Source organism: Coptis chinensis, chromosome 3, assembly GCF_015680905.1.
Source record: "Coptis chinensis isolate HL-2020 chromosome 3, ASM1568090v1, whole genome shotgun sequence".
Classification (NCBI taxonomy): domain Eukaryota; kingdom Viridiplantae; phylum Streptophyta; class Magnoliopsida; order Ranunculales; family Ranunculaceae; genus Coptis; species Coptis chinensis.
This window is the reverse complement of record NC_141458.1, coordinates 38647634-38675425: the sequence shown is the minus strand read 5'-3', so window position 1 is coordinate 38675425 and position 27792 is coordinate 38647634. Positions and strand designations below refer to the sequence as shown.

General features: G+C 37.5%; 2 protein-coding genes, 1 non-coding gene and 1 pseudogene across 3 annotated transcripts; 1 reads left to right on the top strand and 3 right to left on the bottom strand.

Moving 5' to 3' along the window:
- Nucleotides 1-5212: 5212 nt before the first annotated feature.
- Nucleotides 5213-5318, bottom strand: LOC147509549 (small nucleolar RNA R71). Its single transcript, XR_015219619.1, has one exon. It is a non-coding gene; the product is annotated as a small nucleolar RNA R71 (small nucleolar RNA).
- Nucleotides 5319-15747: 10429 nt separating this feature from the next.
- Nucleotides 15748-16584, bottom strand: LOC147509548 (uncharacterized). The gene is made up of 2 exons (XM_086599234.1): nt 16467-16584; nt 15748-16360 (listed from the first exon to the last, which is right to left on the bottom strand). Exons 1-2 carry the CDS (start codon nt 16536-16538, stop codon nt 15953-15955), a joined length of 480 nt encoding a protein of 159 aa, XP_086455360.1. The 5' UTR covers nt 16539-16584; the 3' UTR covers nt 15748-15952.
- Nucleotides 16585-16714: 130 nt separating this feature from the next.
- Nucleotides 16715-18618, bottom strand: LOC147509547 (uncharacterized; annotated as a pseudogene).
- Nucleotides 18619-23370: 4752 nt separating this feature from the next.
- Nucleotides 23371-27404, top strand: LOC147509546 (uncharacterized). The gene is made up of 7 exons (XM_086601804.1): nt 23371-23572; nt 23686-23836; nt 24077-24159; nt 25095-25181; nt 26137-26285; nt 26383-26514; nt 26976-27404. Exons 2-7 carry the CDS (start codon nt 23698-23700, stop codon nt 27163-27165), a joined length of 780 nt encoding a protein of 259 aa, XP_086457930.1. The 5' UTR covers nt 23371-23572; nt 23686-23697; the 3' UTR covers nt 27166-27404.
- The last annotated feature ends 388 nt before the right edge of the window (nt 27405-27792 follow it).

Genomic DNA, 27792 nt, shown 5'->3' with positions numbered 1-27792 from the left:
AGATCAAGCTTCATCAAGGCTTCTTCAACCCCCTCTAATGGAGTTTTAGCCTAGAATCATTATGCTATCATTTCCAATTGAATTTAAACAAGACATAATATAAGGATTCTAACTTTACTAATATAAAGATTCTAATCAATAATTCAAAACGAAACTAATAACTATGAAATGATTAACAACTAAGATCGAAATTAATTCTAATGAATTTAATAATTAAACTAGATTATGATTAACTAATTATGAAATAAAACAACTAATTTATGAATTTAACAATACTAAAACTAAATAAGACTTTAATCAATAACTAAATCGGAATTAAAAACTAATACTTATTTATAAAACTAAATATGATTCTCAATTAATCATTTACTTGTTCTAACTAATCTATTGCCAAGTAAAAACTAGATCTAAAAACAATAATTGAAAACTAATTTATGGAATGTAAAACTAGATCTAGAAACTATGCTCTAATGGCTACTTCCTACCTAAATTAATTGATGCTTAAGAGTTAAGTCTTATGTCTTGAAATGCAGGAGACAAGATCCACATTTTCGTGCATGGGCTGAGGAGCCATGTTTTAGGCCGGAAAATCGAGCCCAAAACCCAATTTCTTCAGTCCATATAGGCCTTTACAACTAGATTTGACTTCTATAGACTTTTCGCCCACTTCTACTTCTCTGATTGGGTCAAAGCTTGAACCATTGAAAAGCTGATTCCAAGATGGTCGTTTTGACATAAGGTAGGCCCAATTCTGAGGTCTGAGCCCAAAGATACAATCTTCGGAAGTTCTGCTGACTTTTGTGTGATGTTTCTACCCGTGTTGACTTTGACTTTTCAAATTTTGACCATGCTTTACAAATGCTTTTTTTTCTTTAATCTTGGCCTTTAATCATAGAACTTCTTAGCAACCAACCCTTGCTCCTTTATCTCACCAAAGTGACACATTTCTGCACAAATTGACTTCAATGCCCGAAATACATAAAAATACGTTAATCAGCATTAACTCTTATTTATTACTCGCATAATTGGTCTAAAAGTATTATTGTTAAGGGGTTAAAACTACAGTTTTGGGCTCTTATCATTAGTTTTTAAATTTTTAAGAATTAGGAAAAAGTTTTTTACTATGGGCTTCGTGTTGGGCTTTGATGTTAGGCCTGTGAAACGGGCTTTGGTAGTGGGTGGGCTTTCTAACTAATATTTAATTAATTAATTTTTTTTGTATTTTTTATCAAACCAACGACTAGGTTACATAGGAATTTAAGGGAGGTTGTCTGTGCGTGCACGTTCTTTAATTAGAGAACCTTAAATTCTTTCAGTTTTCTAGACACCATTTAGAATGAAGAAAAATATTTTTTTTAAATTTTGTAGTTAATAGCATACGAGTATTGTACTGTATCGTGAGATAAGCTTGCAAATAATATTAAAAAATTAATTTAAGCTAATTAACCTATGGCACGTGCACGCTTAGAATCTAGTTATATTGGGCGCGGATTGCGCTGGATATGTGGAAGGAGGGCAGCTCTCAGTGAAGGCAAATTTAAGGCGTGCGCACTCGTAAGTTAAAACTAGGGTTTCAAATTTTTAGGGTCAGGTCACAGGAGGGCATAGAGTTGGTTGAACAACTCGTATGCTCTCAAAAACAGTAGCAAAAAAAATTATGAAAAAATACAAATAGTGTTTTCAGTGGTGGTTTTTGTAAATAGTGAAAACAATTTTACTAATCTAAACACGCTATACATAACAAAGCAAGATGGCAAGCGGCTCCATTTGACAAGATAGTTAAAGTAAGATGTGAAAATAGTAGTTCTAACATGCTAAAATCATTCTAATCAAGTTATAATAATACTCTCTAAATTATGTGATAAAGGGAGAGTAATCATGTTCTCCACTTTTGCTTGCACGTACTTGTAACGAATCTAGACTAATCAAACTATTAAGTAATGAGAGAGTAATAATGATATGAAAACAATAAATAATAGATTGAAAACAGTAGATTTAAAGGTGAGAAAGATAATTAGAGAAGACTTAATCCACCGCGTGATTTGATTGACTATTAGTTAGTATCGAATCACTTGTGTTGATCCCTAGTGAACACCAAGTCCTCTCGGATCAAGGCTTCACTAGCATGAGAGTTTAACTCCACCACAAATCTCTTTGGTGGTGGCTCTAAATTCTAGCTCTCCGTTATGAACTCTATCTCTAGACACTTATAGCGAAGAACTTGAAGTTCTTATTTGCAAAACAATAAATATTAATAATTAATCATCCTCACATGGCTTCATAAACTTCCTCTAATTGAGGTTTAACCTTATATCATTGGAATCATATTAACTAAAGATTAAATAGAAGACATAATTTAAAGAACAATAATTGAAAGTAAACTAAAGCTTTTATTGGTGGGAATTAATGGAGGCTACAAACTAACATTATTCTAACCCTAAACTAAACTACAACTACACTAAACTAATTAGAGACTAAGGGGAGGAAGGAGAGAAAGTGTTTAGCCTTAATTCTCTTTATATAGGAGATGGTTAGGGTTACATTTTCGTGCATGGGCCAAAAAGGGGGACTTTGAGCCTCTAATGTGAGCCCCATTAGGTTAAGTCTAAAAGGGCCAATTCTGTTGGAAATTATTTCAATTCCTTTTTCATCTACTTTTAGAGATCTTATTGGGGAAAGTCCAGGTCTATTGAAAAGCTTATTCCGAGCCAGTCGTTTTGACATAAAATAGGCCCAATTTCGAGACTTGAGTCCAAATATACGTCCATTTGAAGTTCTATTGACTTTTCTGTTCTTTTTCTACTTGAATTAACTTTGACTTCCCAGCTTTGATAAGGCTTGAAAAAGGCTTTTCTTCATAATTCTAGGGCTTTAAACATAGAACTTCATCGGCAATCATCTTGACTCGTTTTCCATGCAAAATAATATATTTAAGCACATAAACAACTTCAAGACCTGAAATGCACAAAAACATGTAAACAATACTAACTCTTCTTTATTATAAACATAATTAGCCTAAATGTAATACTATTAAGGGGTTTAAACTACACTTTTTGGTGCTTATCACTCTCCAAAAGCCTCAGAAACAACTCTACTTTTGTATTTCATTGCTCATATTTTGTACATTTATATTTAGATGATTAAATTACTATACATATGTTATTCTGAGTTCAAAGGAGCTTGTCCTTATTCCCCACTAATGAGATGTATGGACTTCTGAGAATAAATAAGGAAATAGGACCCTTTGTATTAAATAGAATAAGTTTGTGAGTACCTTTACTAGAAAACTTTCACGAGGCTTAAAGCTCGTCCACTAGGGAATTCCTAGTGGTTTAAGGTCTTGTTGCATATGGTCAATGCAATCGCACTCTGCGAAACGAGATTAGCATAACTTATCATAAATCACTCATTTGTGATCTTAGTTTTTTCTCTCATCCTTGCTTGAAGACAAGCAAGATGCTATTTAGGGGTGGTTATCAGCTCCAAAATATGCATTTTATTACCCTTATATTACTGCATTACAGCCTTTCTTATGCTTAATGAAAAGACAACTCATATCTTTTATTATCTTTTTCAGGTTATAGAGAATTTCAGACCACTTATCATAAAAGCTGCGTCTTAGCACCTAAAGGAGGTTTAATCACGCTTATTGTGAAGACCAGAAGCTACTATGAAAAAGTGCTGAAAAATTCAAAGACAACGGTCAAAGTCAAAGGTCAAAGCCCTCAACTCAGAAGACCAAAGATGGAGGCCCTTATCTCAAAAATATGACATTCTCAAAACCTTCCTTGGTCAAGAAGAAAGCATAAAGCGAAAGGAGAAACAAAAGCAAAACTAAAGTGTGAGGTGTCTCAAAAGTAATGAAGGAGGGCAAAAGTAGGGGTATATAATCTAAATATTATGGAGAGAGAATGCACCTAGACTTAATCTAGTGTCATGTGGGATTTATTTTCTTCTCTAGTTTTTCAATTAAGTCATTTACTTTCTTGTTTTTCAATTCAATCTTGTTCTTGTTTTTATATTTTCAATCAATCAATCAATCTTATTTCTTTGTGTTAATTCTTCAATCAATCATTCTCTTTATTTGTTTCCAAGTTATGTTTCTTTCAATCATTCAATAACTTTAACTTTGCTTTCAATGTTCTTCATAACTTAGATAAAAACACAAGTCCTAAAGATAAGAACTCCACCTTCCTTTCTTCAAACTCCCATCATTTCAACCAAAACAATCTAGGATGAACCTCACTTCATACAATCTTTTGAAGTTACTCAACACTAACTCAGTTTCAGGCCCCAATATAGATAAATCGGACGATGTTTGATTCTTGAAGCCCTAGACCAAACAACTAAATTAAAATTAATCAACTAGAGCCTAAAGTTGTCACGATCCTCTAGAAAAGGATAAAAATATAGCCATGAAGATTTAGACTAATCAGTTGCCAAATTCTAGTGGACCAACTACCTTCTTTACTCCTCTCCCCCAGATTCATCGTGAGTGAGATTCTTGGTAGCACACCACTTGGTGAAGTGACTACCTACTCTTCTAAGCCGTGTAATAGAGCTATCTTAGTCTCGCGCCCAATTGTTTCTCTAAACAGGGCATAATAAATTATAGACCAAGCAAAGTTTTCAAAACTCCATACTTGCGAAAAACGAATTTCGATTGTCTAAACATCGTTTGCGCATGTTAGGATAGTTTTGCTTTCTTGCTAAAAGTGCATGATACTGCGCTCAAGCATTACAAGTATTAGTGAGAATAAAACTTACTCATGTAGGAGAGCACGTCATCCTAGAAAATCTCTAATTTCTTGTCATCCACCTATTAAGATGCCCGACGAAGTAGTGTAAGCTGAAGAGCCTTTCTCCAACTTCTATACACCGTTGCAAGATAGACCTCCATCTTGTATACGACTCACACCGCTCACGAGCGATTTTCGCATTCCACAAAACGTGTTCAATCTTTTACCCATCTTTCACAGGTTTGAACATGAGTTACCACCGTATGAACATTTACGCTGGATACATGAAGTATGCAATACTTTTCACCATCCGGGCATCATCAACGATCAAGTAAAGCTACGAGTGTTTCCTTTCACTCTAGCTGGTAAGAGTCTTGCATGGCTTCTTTCTCAGAAGCTCACTTATTTCGATACATGGGAAAAGGTTGTGTTCTCCTTCATGAAGAAGTACTTTTCACCAAAAAAAACATAAGAGATAAGAAGCAAGATATAGTTCTTCAGACAAAGTCTGAGTGAGACATTTTCTGAAGCATGGGATAGATTCTCTGACTTACTCCATTCATGTCCTCACCATAAACTAGAAAAATCCACTCTTGTCCAATGTTTTTTCAAAGGTCTTCTCCAAAAACAAAATAACTCTTGACATCATAAGTAATTGTAATTTTTTGGATAGAGGTGCAACTAAAGTTTTAGCCTTTCTTGAAAACTAAGCTGAAAAGAGTACCCATTGGGGTGACATAAACAATTCCTGAACATCTCAACCTAGTACATCTAAGGCTAGTGGTATTTTTTAGGTGAAATTCTATCCAGAAATCAAAACTTTAGTTGAAACCCTCACAAGAAAGATAGATACCCTTACAACCAAAAAAAAAGACCAAACTCCTCATCCTATCATGAGCGTAAATACCTCACCATGCAATTTTTGTTTAAGATTAAATCACATAGATGCCACATGTCCCTTGATCACAAACATATCATCACTTCAGCTAGAAGAAATGTGTGCTTTCAATGAACCAAATGCACCATGGAGACAACACCCAAACTTCGCATGGACTAATAATCTACAAACCCATCCACCTCCAAGTTTTAATAAACCACCAAATGCATTCAGACAAGGATAAAGCACCTATAAAGAATCGAAATGAGCATTGGATCCATCCCATTTTAACCAAAACTACCAAAACTCGCCTATCAACAACCAAAGAGACCTAGTTCCCATTACACCATCAACTAGTGTCTAAACAGATAAGCCTACCGAAATAATGTTATCTGTCATGCAACAACAAACTCAAATCCTAGCATCCATGCAACAATCTCTAAACTTGTTAGCCCAAGACAAAACCCAAAAAGGTGTGTTCCCTGGTCAAGCTATTCCAAATCCTAAACCAACAAACACAATCTTTGAAGCAACAAGTGATGTGAACGAAGATAGAGCGCTAAAAACTCTTTCATGATCATCCCATCTACGAGGATTAAATCCTCTTTTCCTCGGTGTATTCTTTCTCCATTCCATCCCAACTTTTTCTTTAAATGAATACATCAATAAGGTAACCAAACCACTCCACTTGGAGTGTGTGGTTGTAAGTGCCAGAGCCTTAGTCTACATATATCTCATATATTCTTTATAAAACACTTTTTACTCGTCGTTTGAGTAAGTGTGAACCTCTGAGCAAGTATACAATTTTTTTCTTTCATTATTTTACATTTCTTTTCCAAAAACAGTTGTTTTCTCTGTTCTTTAATGTAAGATTCTCTATACATCAATAGTCATGTGATTTTTCCAAAAAAAAAAATGGGCAACGGATTCTACACAGACCAACCCCTAAAATAACACAATCTAGGGGCGGTTTGAAATCAGTTTTGCTTATTAAGGGTCGCCTATATCACCGAGCTACTCACCGAGTTAGGACATTCCATATCTTACGTAGTAAATCTCCCAACTCACATAGCTAAAGCTCTGTTTGTCTAGATTGGGTTCGCCCCAGAACCAACACGAAAGTTGCCTGAGATTTCCTGTTATTGTTTGTTTTCTATAAAAAGTATTAGCGTCTAGAATCACAACTTTTGAGTACGAGTATCTTAAAATATCTCTCTATAGTTTTCAAAAGTAGAGGATATAAAAATAGAAATTATATTCCTTGGAGCAACCAAAATGATACCGAAATCACGTATAATTTTATCTTCTTGTCAAAACCTCTATATGGTTAGAGATATCTTTGCTTGAGAAAACCAACTAAAAAAAAGATTAGGTTTCTCCAAACGAGAATTAAACAAATAGAGTAACCCAAAGTGATACTATTCTCTATTTAATTCTATATTTTGCCTTCACCTCTCTATTTGTCTCGAGAATCTGACGTTAAAAGACTCAAACTTGTACAAAAATTTCAAAAATTTCAAAAAATTTCTCTTTCTTCTAAAAATCTATCCCCTTCTCAATCTCTCTCTTTCAAACACTATCAAAAATGTCTTCTGTTATGAACAAAAACCCTCCACATAGCAAGACTAGATGGATAAGTTTTAATGATTGTGTGCAAGCACTTTCTAAAGAATTATAGTTGAAGATATGGACACATATACCAAAAATCATTCCTGGTTTAGGTAAGAGTTCATACACACGTAAGAGATGAGCTATGAGAGAAGGTTGGTGCTCGAACTGTCAAACACTAACTTGTCCCAGTATTCAATCTCATAGTAAAAATTCAGTTTTCAAGGTTTTCATGTGTCAGCCACCTACTCATCAAGCACAAGTGAGGAAAGTAATCTAACCATCTGGTTGGGAGTGACTCAAGTTTTCAAAAACTTCAAAGTTTTAGGAATCTGATTTAAAACGACCCACTTTTTTTAAAATTTCAGTTCATATTCAAAAATCCAAAAAAATTAATTAAAATTTTCCTTCTTTTGTTTGTATATATTTCCTACAGTTTTTTTTTTCGTTTCTTTCCCTCACTTGTCTTTTATCCACAATTGGATGTGAGTGTACCCTATATCTTTGCGACACATTTTCAATGTTGATCGTTTTGGTACCTCACGGGTCAAGATCAGTCGAGTAACAAAACGCAGATCAGCTCTTGAAGTTAGCAAGGCACTAAGGATAAGATTGAAATTACCTGATTTCATTTGGGCTTGGGCCAAAATTTCAAAACAACTAAAGAGGCACGTGTAAGGCACGTGCCATCAAATCCTTTATACGCCACACAACCGTCCGACTGTCTTCATCTTCCCCAAAATCCCCAACCCTAGCTGCACCTAATCGCGCACGCGTCCGCCCCTCATAAGCACGCGACCGCCCGCTCACCCATGCACACCGCCATGCTAGAGAACTAGGAGTGGAACGAATTTGTTACTCCACTCTATTTCGATAGAATTAAGAGTAGAAACTTTGATAAGCAATCTAGCATCGTAAGATAGTTTTAGTTTTACTTGCGTTTGTAAGTTTAATCGCTTTATTTCGTAGGTAAAACTATTAATTTTATGTTTTATCACCTCTTCAATTCCGATCTATTTGAAGTGCACTTCAAGGCTGAGATTAAAAGAAGAGGATGGGAACCCTTGGTTTTGTTGGAAGGTGCGAGCTGAGTTATTCTCCCTCTTTTACTCTTATTAGGCTTCCCATGTTTGCCCAAAACATACGGCCCAAGTCCGTCAACAAATGGCTTATTCCACTAAAGGCCATTGTTGCACTACCGCCCTAATCCCAAATTATGTGTTATGTTTATGGGCTCCATATTATATGATTGTTAATCTCCCCGTGTTTAAAATATCGAATGTCGTTGATTAAGTCAAGTTACTGACAACTACATTTATCAACTTCTTATGTCCTTGAGTAGTACCACTCAACCTCATTGTCATGTCAGATTAAATCCACCTGCAGGGTTTACATGACAATCCTTATGAGCTCCTCAAAGGGACATCATCAGCCCGACTTCCTGCACGTCACGGATTCCTTCTATAATCAACAGCACACCTTACATACAATGTCATTACCCAATCCATCGAGTTTGTTGATTCACAAATAAATCTCACTCATTGATGATTTAAAGTAATGTACAATGCACACAAGTGCCCGTTATTATATCCGGATTAAGAGGACAAGCATCCATAATAACAGAGGTGTTTGTTCTCTTATATAGTCAGTATAAAGATAAACAATCTCACTTGGTCCTGTTCAATACACACAAAGTGTACTAGTATAATCCTGTAGTCAAGGTAGACTAATACCATATTATATTATAACCGTACCAATGGTTTGTCCAAATCCATCTAGGTTGTGAACGTTTACTTATACTTTATAAGGTACTGATGATATGATCTTTTGTGTGTCACCACACACCATATCATCTACAACATAAAGTATTGGACACATGCATATAACTAATAACATATATAATATGTATAATATTTGCCCATATGATTCTCATTCAAAATATAAAAAATTAGAGTTAATACAAAAGTAATGCTTTTAGTATATAACCGTATCACCATTGTCCTCGATGATGGCATATGGCAGCCCAAACCTGAATATGATATTCTCTTATAAGAACTTAATCACATGCGTCTCCTTCACCTGTTGCAAGGGTACGGCTTCTATCCACTTGGTGAAGTAGTCTGTTGCTGCTAGCATGAATCTCCTCTTGCCGCTAGCCATGGGCAGTGGTCCTACTATTTCCATCGCCCATATAGCAAACGGCCACAGACTAGACGCGTTATGTAGGGGTTCTGCGGGGGCGAAGATCAACTGTGAAAATCTCTGGCACTTGTCACACTTCTTAGCGAACTCCACTGCATCCCTTTTCATATGGGGCCAAAAATAGCTCTGTGTCAAGAATCGATGTGTCGTAATCCTTCCTACGGAATGGCTCCCATAATCCCCTTCATGTAGTTCTGCCAGCACCTCTAATGCTAACCGCGGTCCCAGGCATTTCAACAGCGGCCCATTGAAGTTCTTGCGGTACAATTCACCTTCCAACATAACATATCTCTGAGACGTCTGTTCCAACCTTCTTCTTTCTTTCTTATCTGCCACCTCCTTTCCTGCCAAGAAGCACTTAATAGGATCCATCCATCCCCCTTCTTCTTCTGTGATCTAACATACCTCCATCGCCTCCTCCGTGCTTGGTTTCTCCAACCTTCCCACTCGTATCGCTCTTTTCTCTTACCTAGGTATGGCTGCGGCAACGTACGCAAGGGCGTCTACATGCCTATTTTCACCGCAACCCAAGTGTACAAACCTGAGCTTCGTAAACTTGGTGGACCTTTTGTGCAATACCTCTAAATACTTTGCCATGCGAGGGCATCGGGCAACGAATCCTCCATTAGCTTGACACACCACTAAGTTTGAATCGGAATACACTATCAGTTCTTTCACCCCCAAATCCTCGGCCATTCTCAATCCTGCTATCACTGCCTCATACTCTACTTCATTACTGGATGCCACAAACCCTAGCTTCATTGTCTGCTCTATTCTATTGTTATCAGGTGTAACCAGTAGAACCCCTATTCCGCTGCATGCATCGGTGGCGGATCCGTCTGTGAATACCATCCACCCATTCCTCTTATCCCACGAGTCTAGGAGGTCGGGCTCTATATCCCTTTCCAATTCTATGACCATCTCTTCTCCCTAAGTGGGATCCTCTGCGGGGAACTCTGCTAGAAACTCTGCCATCGCCATCACATGCGCCTGCTCCGCGGTTCTTATCTGATATTGTATTTCGTAAGAACTAAGCATCACTGTCCATTTTAACATTCTGCCTGACTTTTCTGCCTTTAATGCTTGTTTTAGAGGCAGGTTTATCACCACCACCACCACTGAGTGTGATTCGAAGTAAGGTTTAAGCTTTAGGGCCGAGAATATTAACGCCAAGGCATATTTCTCGATTCTACTATACCGTGTCTCCGCATCCAATAACGTTTTGCTCTGAAAATATACCGGCTTCTCCACTTTGTCAACGAGCCAGACGAGAACTGAGCTAACTGCATATTCGATGGCCCCCAAATACAATTATAATTTCTCCCCCTGCTCTGGCCACGACAACAAAGGAGCCTTGCCCAAATACCTCTTCAACTCTTGAAATGCCTCTTTGCATTCTGAAGTCCATAAGAAATCCGGTGTACTTCTTAGCAATCGCTACAGCGGTCTACATTTGTTAGACGACTTGGAAATAAATATCTTCAAAGCCGCAACCCTGCCACCCAGGTGCTGTACTTCTTTGACATTCTGCGGTGATGGCATCTCCACCAAGGATCTTATATGTTCAGGGTTAGCCTCTATTCCCTGATGAGTAACACTGTAACCTAGGAATTTTATCGTGGTCACCCCAAATGTGCATTTCTCAGGATTTAGCTTCAAATTGTATTTTCGCGGTATCAAGAATGTCTCTCTTAAACCCTCTAGATGCTCCTCCTTAGACATACTCTTTTCCACCATGTCATCTATGTATATTTCAATCCTTTTCTGAATCTTATTTTCAAATATTTTCTCTCCCAATCACTGGAAGGTAGCCCCGCATTCTTCACTCCAAACGGCATCCTCAGATAGCAATACGCGTGCGCCTTCCACCACAAAGGCTGTCTTCTCCTAATCCGTCCGTACATCATCGCTGGTTATATCCCATAGATGCATCCATGAACGAAAATATTTTGAATCCTGCTGTTCTATCCACCAATTCATCCACTCACGACATGGGATAACTGTCCTTGGGACACTCCAAATTCACATATGTAAAATCGACGCACATACAAACCTTGCCATTCTTTTTTGGTACCGCGACAACGTTGGACAACCAATCTGTGAATTCCACTTCTCGTATTATTCCAGCTTCTTTTAACCTCGCGACCTCCTCGCGATTCGCGAATTCCTTCGGCATACTTTGGTCTAATGCTTCACATCCCTTGCCTCACTGGCTTAACATCTTCCTTCATGTGTAACCGATGACATGCGCAACCACGGGTCCAATCCCGTAACATCCTCAATTACCTGCCGAAGACATCTTTATTCTCGGACAAGAACTGTACCAACTTACTCTTCCACTCCTCTGGCAAACTGGATCCTACCGATGTGAACCTCTCTTCCTCCCCCTCCCCAATATTCACTATCTCAATCTCATCGAGCGTCTTCAGCCCCACCGATGACTTCTCCTCCCCCTCTACAGAGGCGCACTATAATTGATATGCTTGCCTCTTCCTAGGGTTTGAAGTCTCTCTCCTTCTAGTCCGCGGATCAACCGTTTTCATCAGCACCCGATAATCGCCCCCTTGGCGGTCCACCGATCACCACGAACTTCATACATGCCCGTTGGGGTAGGAAATTGTATTACCTGGTAATACGTCAATGGAACAGCCTTCATCTCATGAATCCATCGCCTCCCTAAAATTGCATTGTACTGAGAAGAAGAGTCTACCACAATAAATCGTGCGAAGATTGTCACTGGGCTCATGGTCACCAGCAATAAGAGTTCTCCCATGGGCTCCGTCATACTCCCATTGAATCCATATAAATTGGTTCGTGGAGGCCTCAGCTGCCTAGGATCGATTCCCATCTCTTCCAAAGCTCCTTTGAACAACAAGTCCACTACGATGCCACAATCAATCAACACCTTTTTCACCATATAATTGCCCATCGCTACCGTGATGACCAACGCGTCTTTATGAGGGAAATCCACAGCCCGTAGATCTGCGCTGCTAAAGACAATCTTATCTCTTTCCTCTGCCGACCCTGACTGTGGTCACGGCCTATCTGCTCCCTCATTGATCTACTGGATGCTCGCGGTTCTCCTTACCCTATCTCTATGAGCACTGTGACTTAGAACCTCCCCACTAAAAATAACGTTAATGGTTCCCAATATTCTGCCCTGGGACGGCAAGCGCTCCTCATTATGTGCACCCCTCACAAACTCTCTTATCCTCCTTTCTCCACCAACCTCTGAACCAACCACTTTAGCACATAACAGTCGTTAGTCTCATGATTTCGTACCTGATGATAGGTGCAGAAAAGTTTATCCGGTATCTCTATCGATGTGCTCCGCGGTCCTTCATATCCCTGAAGGTTCTTGATCAGGAGCAAAATCTCACTTAGGGGTCGGTTCAATGGTGTCTGCTCCATCTCCCGATATGGCTTCCTCTCCCTATTCTTTCTTTGGATCCCATCCCGGCTTCTTTCCGCCCATGGGGGATAGCCGCGATACCCCCCGCTTTCTTTTTTGGATGTCTCCGTTCTTCGGTGCTCCCTGTATTTCTCCAACGATAACATTGCCTTCCCTGACCTCCTAGAATCCTTCTACATGGTGTCCACATATCTTATATATTTTTCCACCCGCGGATATAGCTCATGCAAGGTCGCGATCTCATTTTTAGCCACGAACTGATGCACTCCTATCCCTAGACGCAACCCTCTTTCAAATGTTATCACTGCGGTTCTCTCATCCAAATTTTCAACCTTCAATGTCTCAGCCTTGAACCAACATAGATAATCCCTAACTGACTCCGCAGATCTTTGTCGAACATTGAACAGTGCCACGATATCCACCACTCGCCTCTTCTGATGTATGAAGTGGTCTATGAACGCCTGCTCCAACTCCTGGAAACTATTTATGTTCCCCACCGGTAGTCTATAATACCAATCCGACGCCCCTCCTTTAAGATTACCTGGGAACATCATACACAGCAGCCCATCATACCGAGCCTCTTGCCAAAAAGGCATCTGTTGTCGAAAATGATGGATGTGATCCTCCAGGTCTCTTTTGCCATCATATCTTTCGAACCTAGGCTGATTGAAACATTTCAGAACCTCTGAAGCCCAGATGACGTCCGCTAATGGGTTGCGGTTTAGTTCGGCCACCACTTGGTTAGCCGCGCCCCCGACCCTTCGCCTGCTTTGCCAATTCGCCTCCCTATCATTGTTTATCATCTCCTGAACTTGCTCCATGGTCAGGCCAGCCACTGGGTTTTCGACGAGATTCGGCTCACCCTCCTCCTCGTCAGACTTCTCACTTACTTCTTCCCCTGCTTCTTCCTCCACCCTTTCTTTTTCTCTTCTTAGTTCGTCGTTCTCCTCTCTCAGCCTCACAATCTCTTCTCACATAAGTCGGGTCTCTTCTATTTTGGGCTCCTCTTCTTGATCTACCTCCTCATCAATCATCGCCTCCGGCGTAGGCTCCTACACCACTACCCACTCCTGGTGCCATTTCTGACTTGTTCTGATCGTCCCCACAGACGGCGCCAAATGAACCTCTAAATTTGAGATATGAATTTAAGAACTAAAATCACAATCTCCACTATTCACTCTTTTTCTTCCTCTCTTTTCTCTCCTTTCTCTTCATTTCTCTGTGCGGCCTCTTCTGCTCTCCATCCTCTTCTTTTTATACCCCTTCCCCCCTCCATCTGGATCGTCCATCTGTCTTCCCATCTCTCAGTTCCCCTTCCTGCCGTACATATGCCACGTCTGCAGTCTAGGGTTCCACAGTCATGATTCCCTACTCCTCGAACTCCTCTATTATATTACATCCCATTCCTTATCCAGCTAACCTAGTCCACATCTCATTATTATACCACTACAACAGTCATCAGCAAACATGAGATGCGTAATAGGGGGAGATGATTTAGAGATGTGAATACCATGAATATGCTTAGAAACTAATAAGTTAGAAATATATCTCAAAAAGAATTATGTAAATATAATGAAAAGAAAGGGGGATAGAGGGTCTCCTTGCCTTATCCCCCTAGAAGCAGCAAATCTACCATGAGGGGAACCATTCAGATTTATAGAGAAAGATGTCGTGCTTAAACATATGTTAATCCAGTTTATCTATTTAGAACAAAACCCAAATTGTTGTAAAAGTTGGAGGAGGATGGGCCATTCGATTTGGTCGAAGGCCTTATGCATGTCTAATTTGACAGCCATATATGCACCCATGAATACATTTTTTTTCCTCTTGAGTTGGTGGAGGATCTCATCGAGGATAATAGTATTGTGAGTGATCTGCCTTTTTTTCATAATAATAGATTGCATGGGGGAAATCAGCTTGGGTAGAAGAGGTTTTAGTCTATTAGTTAGTATTTTAGCTATGATCCTATAGATAATATTGCAAAGGCTAATAGGTCGAAATTTTTTGACCAGCTGGTTAGGATTATGGACTTTAGGTATTAGGGTAATGTTAGTATGATTAAAAGATTGTGTCAGAACATTGTTTTCAAAAAAGTTATTTATAACAGAGAAGAGATCATCTTTAAGCAGGTTCCAATTATCTTGATAAAATAAAGGTGTGAAGTCATCATGCCTTGCATGCTTCCATAGCAAAAAGGGCTTCATGAACCTCATTAATAGATAAAAGTTGAGTTAACAAATCATTTTCTACATCAGTCACAGTACATTCAATCAAAGGAATATGGTCAGGCATAATAGGGCTAGTAGTAGTAAAGTGAGTAGAGAAAAAAATTAACAATGTGATTTCCAATATCATTCCTATTGTTAAGCCAGGTATTCTCTTCATCTTTGAGCATTAAAATTTTATTATAGTTTCATCTCGAAGTTGTAGCATTATGAAAGAACAATGTTCTAAAAAACGCTAGGCGGTGGTCGGACGGTAGGGGAGCGCCTAGTGCCTAGACGGGCTAGGCGCTAGGCGGTTTTATTTAATTATTTAATTAATTAATTTTTTAAATATATATGTATAATTAATTTTTTTTTCTCTGGATAGAACAGGTTATTTGATACGTGGCAAGACCTCAAGACTTAGCTTGATATCAAAGTTGTTGGAATTGAAAAGGCCAAACGAAATGGAAAAATGGGTCATCGTTTTTCTTCTTTCTTTCATCTGTTTCTCTTGGTTGAAGTAATTGTTTTTTATGTAATTGTATTGTATGGTAAACTGCATGAATTTATTGCAATGGGATGAACCACTTTTAATGAAATCAATATTTTCCTTTTGCCGGTTGAATTCGACATGAATGCCTCGTCTATATTCACAAAACACACAAATTCCCCTGAAATACATAGATAGAGTCTACCACCTGAAACTAACAAACATCATAAATTGAATACTTCATTCAAATTGTACAGACTCATAGAGTCTACCATCTGAAATATTCAAATAGTCAAATAAACTTGGCAAAATAGAGTAACAAACCAAATTAACAAAAATACACTTAGCAAAAGTGCAAAACAAATGCAGCAAGTAGTGCTCTAACAAAAAGGTGGAAATATTCCACTATTTGTCTAACTACTCTTCCTCTCCATATCTCTCTAACACGATCTCTTCATCGGATTCAAACTCATAGTCATGTTCTCCTTCATCCTCGGTGTCCTCATCTGATACAAAATCCTCTTCATGGAGCTCTCTAACTTCAACATTTCTAGCACTTCTTCGAGGCTCTAAGACATCATCAGCTCCGGATGCTTCTCCAACCATTCCCCAAGTAACTCCCGAACCGGGTGCAATTTCTTCATCATCATCATCCCCACCATTAACAATCCATCCTTGTGCGGTACTAGCTTCACTAGCTAGTAGTACATCTACCTCTTTTTCCTTTTGCCTTCTATTCTTGTTGATGATCCTAGCATTGAATTGGACATAGACTAGATTGTTCAATCTCTCTGTATCTAGTCTATTCCTTTTCTTTGTATGTATCTACATAAAAGAGAAGTTTGAAAAAATGTCAGTACACTTTTAAGTGATCCAATTAGTTAACCACACGTCCACACTATATATGTTATAGTCAGTACTCAGTACATACCCCCTCAAAAGTGCTCCAATTTCTCTCGCATCCCGATGAATTAGTAGTCAATGAAAGTATCTTTGAAGCCATTTTTTGCAAGTTGGGTGTAAGAGTGCCATAGTTGGACCACCATCCAACTAGTCAATAGATAAGCACACACAATGTCACAATATATATATAGCACAAGTTAGTATTAATTAATAATTTAATAACACATAATGCAAATGAATAACTAGGCAATACTATTTATCTAATAACATATAGTCTTACACTCTTACAGTCTTACCCGGGTCATAATTAGCATCATTCTTGGCACATCCCGCTGTAGCTAAAGCTCTTCCAAACCCACCCTCTTTCTTCTTATACTTCATCAACTCGACATTGGAGACACGATCTTGCATATCAAAGTCATCGGCGAAGAACTTCTCAACACATGTGAAAAAGGCATCATTGATAAATGGATCATCTTTAATGTCTGAATTTTTGAAGAAGAAGTAAAGATTTAAAAAGTAGGCCGCCAAATGTAACGGACCATCAAGCCGACCATCGCCTTTGTCCTTAATAATATTAAGAATGGGTTTGTAGTTATCCTCCACATTCTTGAATGCCTCTTTAATCTCCTCCTTTGCTTGCAACAATTCACCATGTAAAAAGGGCATTGATGGCTTTCGATCCCCATCAACAAGGCGAAGTACCTTCACTAAAGGAGCAAACACTTTCAAGCAAAGTGTTACTCCATTCCAAAATGCCATACTTAGAACAGTGGAATACGCCATTTTCCCCTTCACAGTCTTGGACCATTTGGACTTCTCCCAATCATCACTAGTAAACATTTTCCTCAACTTTTCTTTTTTGTCCATCAAACTTTGCAAAGTTAGGAATGCAGTTGCAAATCTAGTGACTCTTGGCCTCACTATGTCTCTTTTCTTCGTAGCTCTCCTCATCATTGACAAAGTGTTATGATGTGAATAAATAAATATAGTGAAGGCCTTTGCTTTATCAATCACTTCTTTGAACCTAGGTAGCTTATCGATTCCTTCAAGCATAAGGTTCAACGTGTGAGTGGCACATGAACTCCAAAATATGTGAGGTCTCTTTATCAACATCAAATTTGCCGCAGCGATATTATTTGAGGCATTGTCCGTCACAACTTGTACTACACATTGTGGCCCAATATCTTCAATACACTAGTCAATATATTTAAAGATGAAATCTCCGGTGTGTGCATCATCCGAAGCTTCATATGAAGAAAGAAAAGTCGTACCTTCCTTGCAATTGGCACATAAGTTCATGATGCTTCTTCTTTTCCGATCACCCAAGCTGCCGGTCATAACAGAACAACCATTCTTAGCCCACTCCTCCTTTTGCTTCTTGAGTGTGTCTGTAGTTCGCTCATATTCTTCTTTCAACAATGGCTCCCTCAACTGGTATTGGCTTGGAGGCTGATATCCCGGACCAAATTGACCAACTGCTTCAACAAACCTTCTGAAGCTATCATTATCCGTAGCATGAAATGCAACACCATTTTCATATACCCATCGAGCTAAATATCAATGCACATCATGTGTCCTTTCTTTCCAAAGTGCATCATTGATATTTTGTTGTCGCATCTTCTTATTTGCATCAATTGAAGATCCGGGACTGATAGTAGAAGCAAACTTATCCATAGGCCCGAGAGAGTGTGGCCTTTTCCTTGACACTACCTCTTCATCTGCTTCATCAGTAATGTGAACTTCTTCTCTCACTTCTTGTTGTTGCTTCTCTTTATTACTTTTCTTCTTTTTCACTTCATCCAATGCGGCTTTACACTTAGCTTTATCTTCATCAGTAGACTTTGAGCATGGAGTTATTTGTCCTCTAATGTTCGCTATGTGTAGCTTTATTCTATAAACACCTCCACTGAACTCTTTTCCACACAACTTACACTTCCATTTATCTAGGTTATCTTTCTTGAATAACTTTCCATACCCCCAACCAACATCATTGGAATCCCGTTTCAAAAGATTATCGGGATCGGACACGGTGGCATTGGACGCCGCGGAAGAAGCCACATTTCCCGTATTTCCCGCCATTGAACTGTATAAAATAGGTATGTATAAAATAAATGAATCAAATAGGTATGTATAAAATAAATGAAGTCTACAAGCTGACATCAATTGATCAATGGCATTTATCCGTCACTACAGCCATTCCATCAATTCACACCATCCATAGACTAAGGTCAATTTTTTGCAAACAGCAGCTGAGCAGCTATCGTAAACTAAAGAAGATTTTTACTGAGTTTTTTTTCATATTACTATATTAGCCGAACTCAGTTTCATATTAATTTCATGCCATCATAATTTCATATTAGCCGAACTCAATTTTTTTTCTACCAAACTTAGTGAATTGACTCAGTCAAAACGAATTAGACCAGTCAAAACGAATTAGTGAATTGACAGCCAAGAAGAGTCTTAAAAAATTTCTCATTTTCTGTAGAGACACTCAAAACTTCTTCCCCTCATTTAAGACTTGATGATTTCCAACTTTTTGAAATTCCCATTATAATATTAAAGATGGAATGATGAAATTCCCATTACAACTTAATTTATTTTGGTTGCTGCCTTGCTGGAGAGAAGAAAAAAAAAAAAAAAAAAAAAAAGAGAAGAATTGGAGAGAAGAAAATACATACCGAGAATTGCAGCTGATGTTTGTTGAAGAGAGACCGATTGTTTGTTGAAGTCTTGAAGAAGAGAGAAACCGATTGTTTGTTTGTTGATGATTGTTTGTTTGTTGAAGAACTGGAGAAGAGAGACCAGAGAGACCGATTGTTTCTAAGCCCTATTGGGCTTTTTTTTTAACTTAAGCCCAGAGAGACCGATTGTTTTTTTAATTGGGCTTGTAACACATTGGGCCCAAAAAACAAACTAGACCTTATAAACCGTCCAGCCCGCCTAGACCGCCTAGGCCGATTAATCCGCCGCCTAGTCCCGATTAATCGGTCCACCGTTTTATCAACCGTTTAGGGTACGGTGAAAATCGATCTGGCTAGGCATCGCCTTAGCGCTGGGGCACTTGACCTAGACGGCGGCCTTCTTTGCAAGCCGTTTTTTAGAACACTGTGAAAGAACCTGGTATTATTATCACCGAGAGCTAGTTTAAGATATCTAGATTTATCGCGCCAAAAAGCTCCCTGTCTAAGATTAATCTCATTAATTTTGCATTTGATATCATATTCCAAAGCAATGGTATTATAAGAACAGTTGGTAAGTTGATTCCTAAAACCATTTGATATTTCAATTGGATTTGGGCTATGGACCCTAATAGATATGGATCGAGCCTAGTTGCAAGACTTCTGACATTTAATCGAGGGTAATATCCTAAACAAGGCAAGAAAAGTGTCATTTCTTCTCAATCCAGCCAAAACAGTTAATTTTGACCAATTCAACGGAAGTTTGACATTTTTGCCCTTTGTACTTGGGAGACAAACTCTCTCTTTTCTTACACAACCTGCCCAACACTCTCTATAACACCCCGGCTTTTTCTTTTGTTTTCCTAGTATAAAAATAATAATAATAATAATAATAATAATAATAAATAATAATAATGAAAATGAAAATAGATAAAACAGATATAGGATATCCAGCAGTTACGGATAAAAGCCCGTAAGTAAGTAGATAAGTTTCAGTCCTTGTTTTTCGGTGAGTTTTCTCACGTAGAGTTTTGGGAAAAAACACAGCGAGAGTTTTATACAGAAAAACGGGATTTTTCTGAAAGAAAAAAGGGAAGGTTTTCTTGTAGCTAGCTGATAATCGAAGAGCGCTACATGTGACTAGTTATATTCTATTTTTTCTATTTCAACGAACCTATAGTTTTACGGGTACGACCAAAAAACTTTACTGTAACAGTGTTTCACTCAATATTTTTGTTGTTCTATAACTTCTGTTTATCCTTCTGTCGATATGTTATTATCCTGTTAGTATTTCTAAAACTTGTTAATTTCTAAAATGTGTTAAATATTATGTGATTTTGCCGAATTACGATTTAAAGATTGAACTGTTGAAGTTTATGGTTAGTAATGGCGGCGCGAGCCCCAAACATCGTCCTGTCCTGTATATTATTTTGAATCGTTATACTGTTATACTTTGGTTGTGTTGGTTTATTGATGATTAGTGGTAATGGGGGCGTTGAGTGTTGTTGAAAACTGGAAGGAGGCGTTCATGGCGGTCGGATCTATGGTTGGGGAGTGATTTTCGAAGTTATGTATTTGAGTTTTGTGTGTATTAAAGTTGTGAGGTTTTTCACCCTAATTAATTTCGATTGGTTTGGGTATAGTGTTGTGTGGAGGTTTTGTGGTGGCTGTATTCAAGCTGCTGGTGCGGGGAAGAAGATGATAGAGAGGGAGATCCAGTGCTCCCGGTCGGTGGTTAAGAGTTATTAGATTTGTTGGTAATTAGTTGGGCTTGGGCTGAAATTTACCTTTTGTTTTTGGGCCGGTTTTAAATTTTATTGTGGGTTGGTCCATAGTCTTTTAAGTGGGTCGCATAGTATTCAAAAAAGAAAAAAAAAAAGATTCTGTTTCGGTGAGATATTTCAAGTTGGGCCAAATCAGTTTATGTGCCGGGTGAAGGCTTAAGTTATTGAACCGGGTCAATTTAGCCGAGTCAAATTTTGGACTTACATTTTAGACTTTGGGCCTTAGACTTTGGGCTTTTAGGTTAGAAGAGGTTGGGACTGGTTGCCTGCTGTTAACTCTTGGCAGGTCGACTTTGACTTCGACCAGAGTTGACTTTGACCAGAGTTGACTTTTGATTAGGGTTGACTTTGACCAGTTGACCCAAGTTGACTTTTAACTCGGATTATGATTTGGGCTATTAGGATAGGTCTAGGACTATTAACATGCTTGGCTTTAGGCGAAGACCTTTATATATACGTGTGTATGTGTATTAACTACTATGTGATATTTCAATTTTATACACAACGCGGACACTTTTAGACATCGGTATATTAATAACGCCAGAAACCAAAAATACATGAATCAAGGTATTCCTTCGCTTCTCTCGAAATAATATATACAATAAATTTTAATAATCGTAAACAAAACTTACCGCGACTTTTTAAACTCTTTTTACTTCAAGTTTTGTATTTGAGTTTTATGACCGATGATGTCATATGTTGTTAGGTGGCCATTTATTGAATGTGCCATAAATGGCCCGTTAAGCGTTATATATGGGGATTCATTGAATGTGTCATGAATGAATGACGCATTCATTGAATGTGACATGAATGAACCGATTTGTTTGGATTGTTTGTATAGAATCCAAGGTATTCGCCAGCGTGGGTTAGTTGATTCTTTGATTATCGCGAGTGTTTGGGTTTACTTTTGAATACCTAATATAATATCTACATATGTTATATAGAAGTTATAACTTTTTTTACGGGGAAGGTAGGACTTAATAATATTTTGTCAGGGGCCGGGTCCTACCCTTATACAAAGAAATGGATATCGGTAAGTTTTAATTCAATGGTTTAGATATTAAAACGAGTTATTATAATGAGTTATATAATGGAAGTCTTACTTGGGAAGAAATTATCTTATTGAGATGACCGGAACTATCACATCTTCCAAACCGTGAATGATTAAGTTATGGGATAATATAAAGTGATTGTTTGAATAATTAAAATTATGATAATGGTTTTATGTGGTTAGTCTACTCATACCAAAGAAATTTCATTTTGTTGACCTATGTTTGCTTTGTTTTTGTAACGTGGGTGTGTTCTTAGGAACATAGGTGGAAGGCAAATGGAACCGCGTTTTGATTTGATTCGATTCGTGCGGCTGAGCGGTCAGGTTTATTTTATTAGGTCCGATCTTTTGGAAGTATGTAAAACGTAGTTTTCTTTTCATATGACATGAAAATACGATGTTGAAGACATGTTATTATTAGAGTGGTTTAATGTTTTATTGGGACGGAAGATAGACTTTTTTATAAAGTAATAAAGAGAATTTTGGAGATTATTTTTGTTGTTAAGATTCTTTTATGAGGTGGGTTTTCGGTTTTGGAATGTGTAGTATCCACCCCGTCATAGCCTGGGTTTTTAGACAATTGAATATAGTGATGTTTAAGATATTTATATTTCAAATATTCATTTTTTTAATTGTTTAGAAATTCGGGCTATGACACTCTCTCTCCCTTACAGTCAACATATACCACAAGATAATTTTAAATATTCGCACTAAAAAATCCGGACCGTTAGATTAAAATAGAATTAGAAGAAAAAAAAATTGTAGTATTTTGTTTAGTGTAGAGAATTAACTATCACATATTGAATGTAGCAATAAATTAAATAACTATCAGCAACTTTTATGTCATTGCCACACAGATAGTTTATACCTCGGTTTCTGCTCCCAAACTCCAAAACTTTGTACCAACCTCAAAAACACAAAAACTTGTTATACTTTCTTTTTCTTTTCTCATTGTCTTCCCCATTTTCGATTTGTTTAAGAAATAATTTCGATTTGTTTAAGAAATAATGGGGAAAAAAAATAACACAAATATTGAAAGGTAAAAGTTAGGGTCTCTAAAGGTTATATATGTTGTTTTGCATGGGTTGTTGCTTATGTGGTTGTGGAGGTGATCTATTTACTATCCAAAAAAAACGACTTTTATCCGACAGACTCGAGAAAGAGTACCCAACAGTTTATAACCATAGGAAGTTACCACGCCTTCCGTCGGGTATTAGACTAGGGTAAATTCCCAATTAAACCATGATAATGTCAATGTATTTCCAATCAGACCATTGTCAGCAACTCAGTGCAAAAAGTTGCTGACAAAATACGCTGAGTAGCAATTTGTTAATATTATCAGGGTCTAATTAGAAATTTACCCATTAGACTATTATTAGTAGTATTTTATTCCAATTGTTTTATTCTGTACGACGGTTTTTGCTATGGCTAGCTCAACGGGCTTTTTTAACGATTGTTTGTTTACAACGGACACCTAAATATGGCAGTACTTAGATTTGACTTCCGACGCTAAAATTGAATGAAAAATTAAAATAATAAAGCCGACTCTAAAACAGACGAGTTATCCGCTGCTGATTACGTCAGACCATTACCGCTTGAATTTTCTCAACCTGAACAGGTAATTTCAATCTAACTTTTTAAAACAAAGGGCTTCTTACATAATGTCAGCCTGTTTTTCTCTATATTATTTGCCTTTCGTTTAAAATTTCATCTGGTAAATTTTTGTTATAGAATATCGAGATAATGGAAGGGTCAGAAGAAATTGTAAAAAAATTACGAGAATTATTACAACAAAGTGAGAAGCGGATACGAGAAATTCCCCAAGAACAACTGTATGTCGCGGTTGCTGTTCTGATAGCCACGTTTCTCTTTTTCCTTTTAAGTAAGTAGCTCATATTTCAACATTCACAGAGTATACAAGTTTAGTAAACATGTTTAAATAAATCGTTTAATGAGTAATTAACTAAACATCAACATATTCACATTGTTGCTAATATTGTTTATTGTCGGATTGTGTGGGAGTAGAAAGGTTGATGATGCTTTGGGTGTTCAATTATTTAAGTTGTGGATTTTAAATATTCTGTAATGTAATAACCCATTCCTCTTGTTGTAATGCTTGCAGTTCGCTTGTTCAAGCGTACAAAGTCGAATACCATTATCCTTGCTGGTCTGAGTGGTAGTGGAAAAACACTTCTCTTTTACCAGGTAAATTCCCAGTTGTTACTATGCCTTTTCAAGGAGTGATGTGGCTTTTTAGTTAGAATCTTATTGAACTTGAGAAGATCTCAGAGCCAGCTTAGGAAATTTGTATTATTCTACTTGAGGAAATTGTAGTTGGTAAGGGGGAAAAGGGAAGAATCTGAGTTTTTGACCAAAACTGAAATCTCATGGATAAGTGAAAGTGTGAAACCAAAATTCTCCAATTCCTGCTCAGAGTAGATATTTTTGGACGGTTTAGAAATCATTTGTGATGGATCAACCGGGGATTTTCCTCAAGACTAATTTAAGGAAGGACCAAATATCTTCTTTCAAATTACTATAGGTTGAGACCATATATAAGTGGTTGCGTTTAAAACTGTCACTTCGATCTTTATTTGCTTTCAAATTAAAGGGGCATTGAGAAAGATGAGATGGCAAGGCTATCTCAGTGGTGACTTAGCTTCATAGGTCTTGATCTAAGACACTTTATATTCTTAAAAGATTCCGTGACGTACACATATCCGCCACACAAACACGTGCATACAATTTTAAACAAGTGTTTCTTCCATACCCGAAAAGACTAAGAAATATTCTATTAACATTGTTACAACTCCATGATATGCCACTTTTCGTCGTTATTTATTTGTAAGGAGGTGCTTTGCAAGGTCTTCAGCCCAAGAATTAGTCGTTTAACTAAAGAATAGTATTATTTTTTCTATTTAATTAGTTGTGTCCCAATGTCCTACTTCATATAGGTCGCCGTGTCGGACACCGACATGCGTATCCGTGTCAAGGTGACTTAGGTCTTAATGAACAAAACTCTATATGCTCTGTTTTATTTTTCTCCTGTTTCACATTGCACCTTTCCTTACTGTTTATCTAGAAGTGTGGCAGAGTGAAATTCTGGTTAAAAGTAATGTTTGTTTTGTTTAACTTGCAAGCTTCGAGATGGCTCTTCACATCAGGGTACCGTGACATCGATGGATCCAAATGAGGGTACCTTTGTGCTACATTCCGAGTCAGCTAAGGTACCAATGTGGCAATGTTTTAATTTTAAAGAGATTAATATTGTTTGACTGCATAGGAGAACTTTCATTGGTAAATTCCACTATGTAGTGGAGAATTTTCATAAGATGGGAAGTCGTCTTCTGCTTTTCACTTGTTCCAATCTTTGCTTGTGAAAATTCTACCATTGATTTTTTTCTCTACCATGAAATATTGGTATACAACCACTTAAAACAAAAGTTGTAGGGGGATATATTTATAAAGAAAAGGATGCACGATAACTAAACTGAAAAATGCACCTACTGTTGACTATTACAATAGACAAAAGAGGCTAGGTCAGAACCACCTATCCTAAGAGTGTGATCAAGGTGCTAATGTAGGAGTAGATGGGGGTAAAACAAAATAAAAAAACCAAGCTGTGGAGATAGATTAAATGTATAATGACATTAAATATTTCATGCCCTAGAGACGATTGGGGGTATGATGAATTGTAGAATGGTGATATGTTATCTTGACACCATTATGCGATCCTTAGGTGCTTCATTTTTCTGTTCTCATTTTGCCACAATATAGAACAGAAATCCCTTGCAGTGACTTGATTGAATGACTCGGAGTCTTACTGTTTGTATTATAAATAGTTCTATAGGAACTTCCTTATTAAATAGACCAGGAAATTTTCTTGAAAAAGGAAGGAAGTGGATGGGAGTCCCTCACCCTGCAGCAAAAGCAAAGTGTAAGAGTCGAGCATGAAGAGAAAAAGAAAGGAATACAAAGGATTTTAGTTAAGCAATCACACTTATTTGTCTGGTCACATTTTATGTAGATGATAGCATTCATCCATCTTTTTTTTTCATGAACATTATGTGCATTTGTCAATTAAATATGCTGCTGAAATTTAAATCCCGTATGTTTGGGTTCTGCTTGTTGTATGCAGAGTTTTTTGTTCTTTGATACCGAGTTTTCTTGTCTTCTTTCTAGGTTGGGAAAATAAAACCTGTCCATGTAATAGATGTTCCTGGGCATTCTCGTCTTCGAACTAAGCTTGATGAGTATCTGCCCCAAGCAGCTGGCCTTGTTTTTGTTGTGGATGCTTTAGATTTCCTGCCTAACTGTCGTGGAGCTGCTGAGTACTACCTCACAACCGATTTTTTTTTTTTGTTTTTTACGTTGTCTTTTCTTGACCATGTATGTCTTACTGATTTAATATGATCTGCTATCTGGAAGGTATCTATATGACATTTTGACCAAGGGAAGTGTGGTGGAGAAGAAGATTCCAGTGCTCATACTGTGCAACAAAACTGATAAAGTGACTGCACACACCAAGGAGTTCATCAGGAAACAGCTGGAAAAGGAACTGTAAGTACATAACTGCCATGGTTTTTGACTGGTTTGGCAAGAATTGGTTTTTCAGTTGTCCACAGATCATTGATAATATACAAAAGCAGAAGCCATAAATATTGGTAAAATCAATTTGTTTAAAAACATAAGCTTGTTTTGAGTAATTACCTTGAATATGATATGCTCAAATATTGTTTGGACTCACTACTTAGAAGTGAGTCCATACTATTACTTAAATATTGTTTTAATATTACTTAATATTGTTTGAATATATGACATACACAAATATTGTCTATAATATGTGGTTCCTGAAGATTCCAAAATTCTGTTTACATCGACTCATCTCACCAAGGCCAGACTGAATTGATGTCTTTTATTTGTAAACAATGTGGTTGTGGCATCCTTTACCATGTTTCTTTTCCGATGTTTGTGATGTGGGTATCAATTTGTTTTGAACCCATTTCTGCCTGATTTTACAGAGACAAGTTGCGGACATCAAGAACTGCTCTCTCTGAAGCGGATATAACCAATGAATTTACACTTGGTGTGGCTGGTGAACCCTTCTCATTTCCCCAGTGTCATAACAAGGTGACTGTGGCAGAGTCTTCTGGATTGACAGGCGAAATATCTCACCTTGAGCAATTCATCAGGGAATATGTGAGGCCTTGAAATGGTTTTAGGTTGTTTATTGGTGAGACTTCATTTGATTGTTGAAGGTGTTTGATAGTTTTGTAACACTGAGCAATCAAATTATTGGAATCCAATCCGAGGGGAAAACAAGTTTTGGAATTTATACAATAAACAGTGGATGCGTAATCTTAGTTTTGTTTATAGGTGGAAGTAATTTATGTTCCATTAAAACTGGACATGATTTTAGTCAATGAACGTCTATTTTTTTCTGCGTGAAATGTTGGTTGATGTTCACATTAGACGTTCACTTTTACAACTTGGGGCCATATAAATTATGATACTTATTTTCTTGTTTAATTTATCAAAGGTTCAAAGCAGGTTCTCAGTTCTCATTTGCGATGTCGGGTTTGTAGGCTGTGCAGGGAACTAATTAATCCAAGAAATGGGGCTCAGCCTTTTGGTTTTAATCTGGTTGAGTATAAACCCCTATTTATCGGCCCATACCACATAACCTCTCTGTTTTCCAATAACAGAACAAATCCAGTCCGATTTTTATTTTCTATTTTATTTTATTACTCGTTTTACTTTTTTTACAGATTCATCGTAATTTCGACCAAGAAGAACGCCGATTCATCTGTTTGGATAACAAGATTTGACCTCCTTTGT

Coding starts and splice junctions, on each gene's coding strand:
- LOC147509546 (XM_086601804.1), top strand. CDS start 23,698: ATGGAAGGGTCAGAAGAAATTGTAAAAAAATTACGAGAATTATTACAA. Junction 26,286..26,382: donor AACTGTCGTGGAGCTGCTGA/GTACTACCTCAC, acceptor GCTATCTGGAAG/GTATCTATATGACATTTTGA. Junction 26,515..26,975: donor AAACAGCTGGAAAAGGAACT/GTAAGTACATAA, acceptor CTGATTTTACAG/AGACAAGTTGCGGACATCAA.
- LOC147509548 (XM_086599234.1), bottom strand. CDS start 16,538: ATGGCTTCAAAGATACTTTCATTGACTACTAATTCATCGGGATGCGAG. Junction 16,361..16,466: donor ATTGGAGCACTTTTGAGGGG/GTATGTACTGAG, acceptor TCTTTTATGTAG/ATACATACAAAGAAAAGGAA.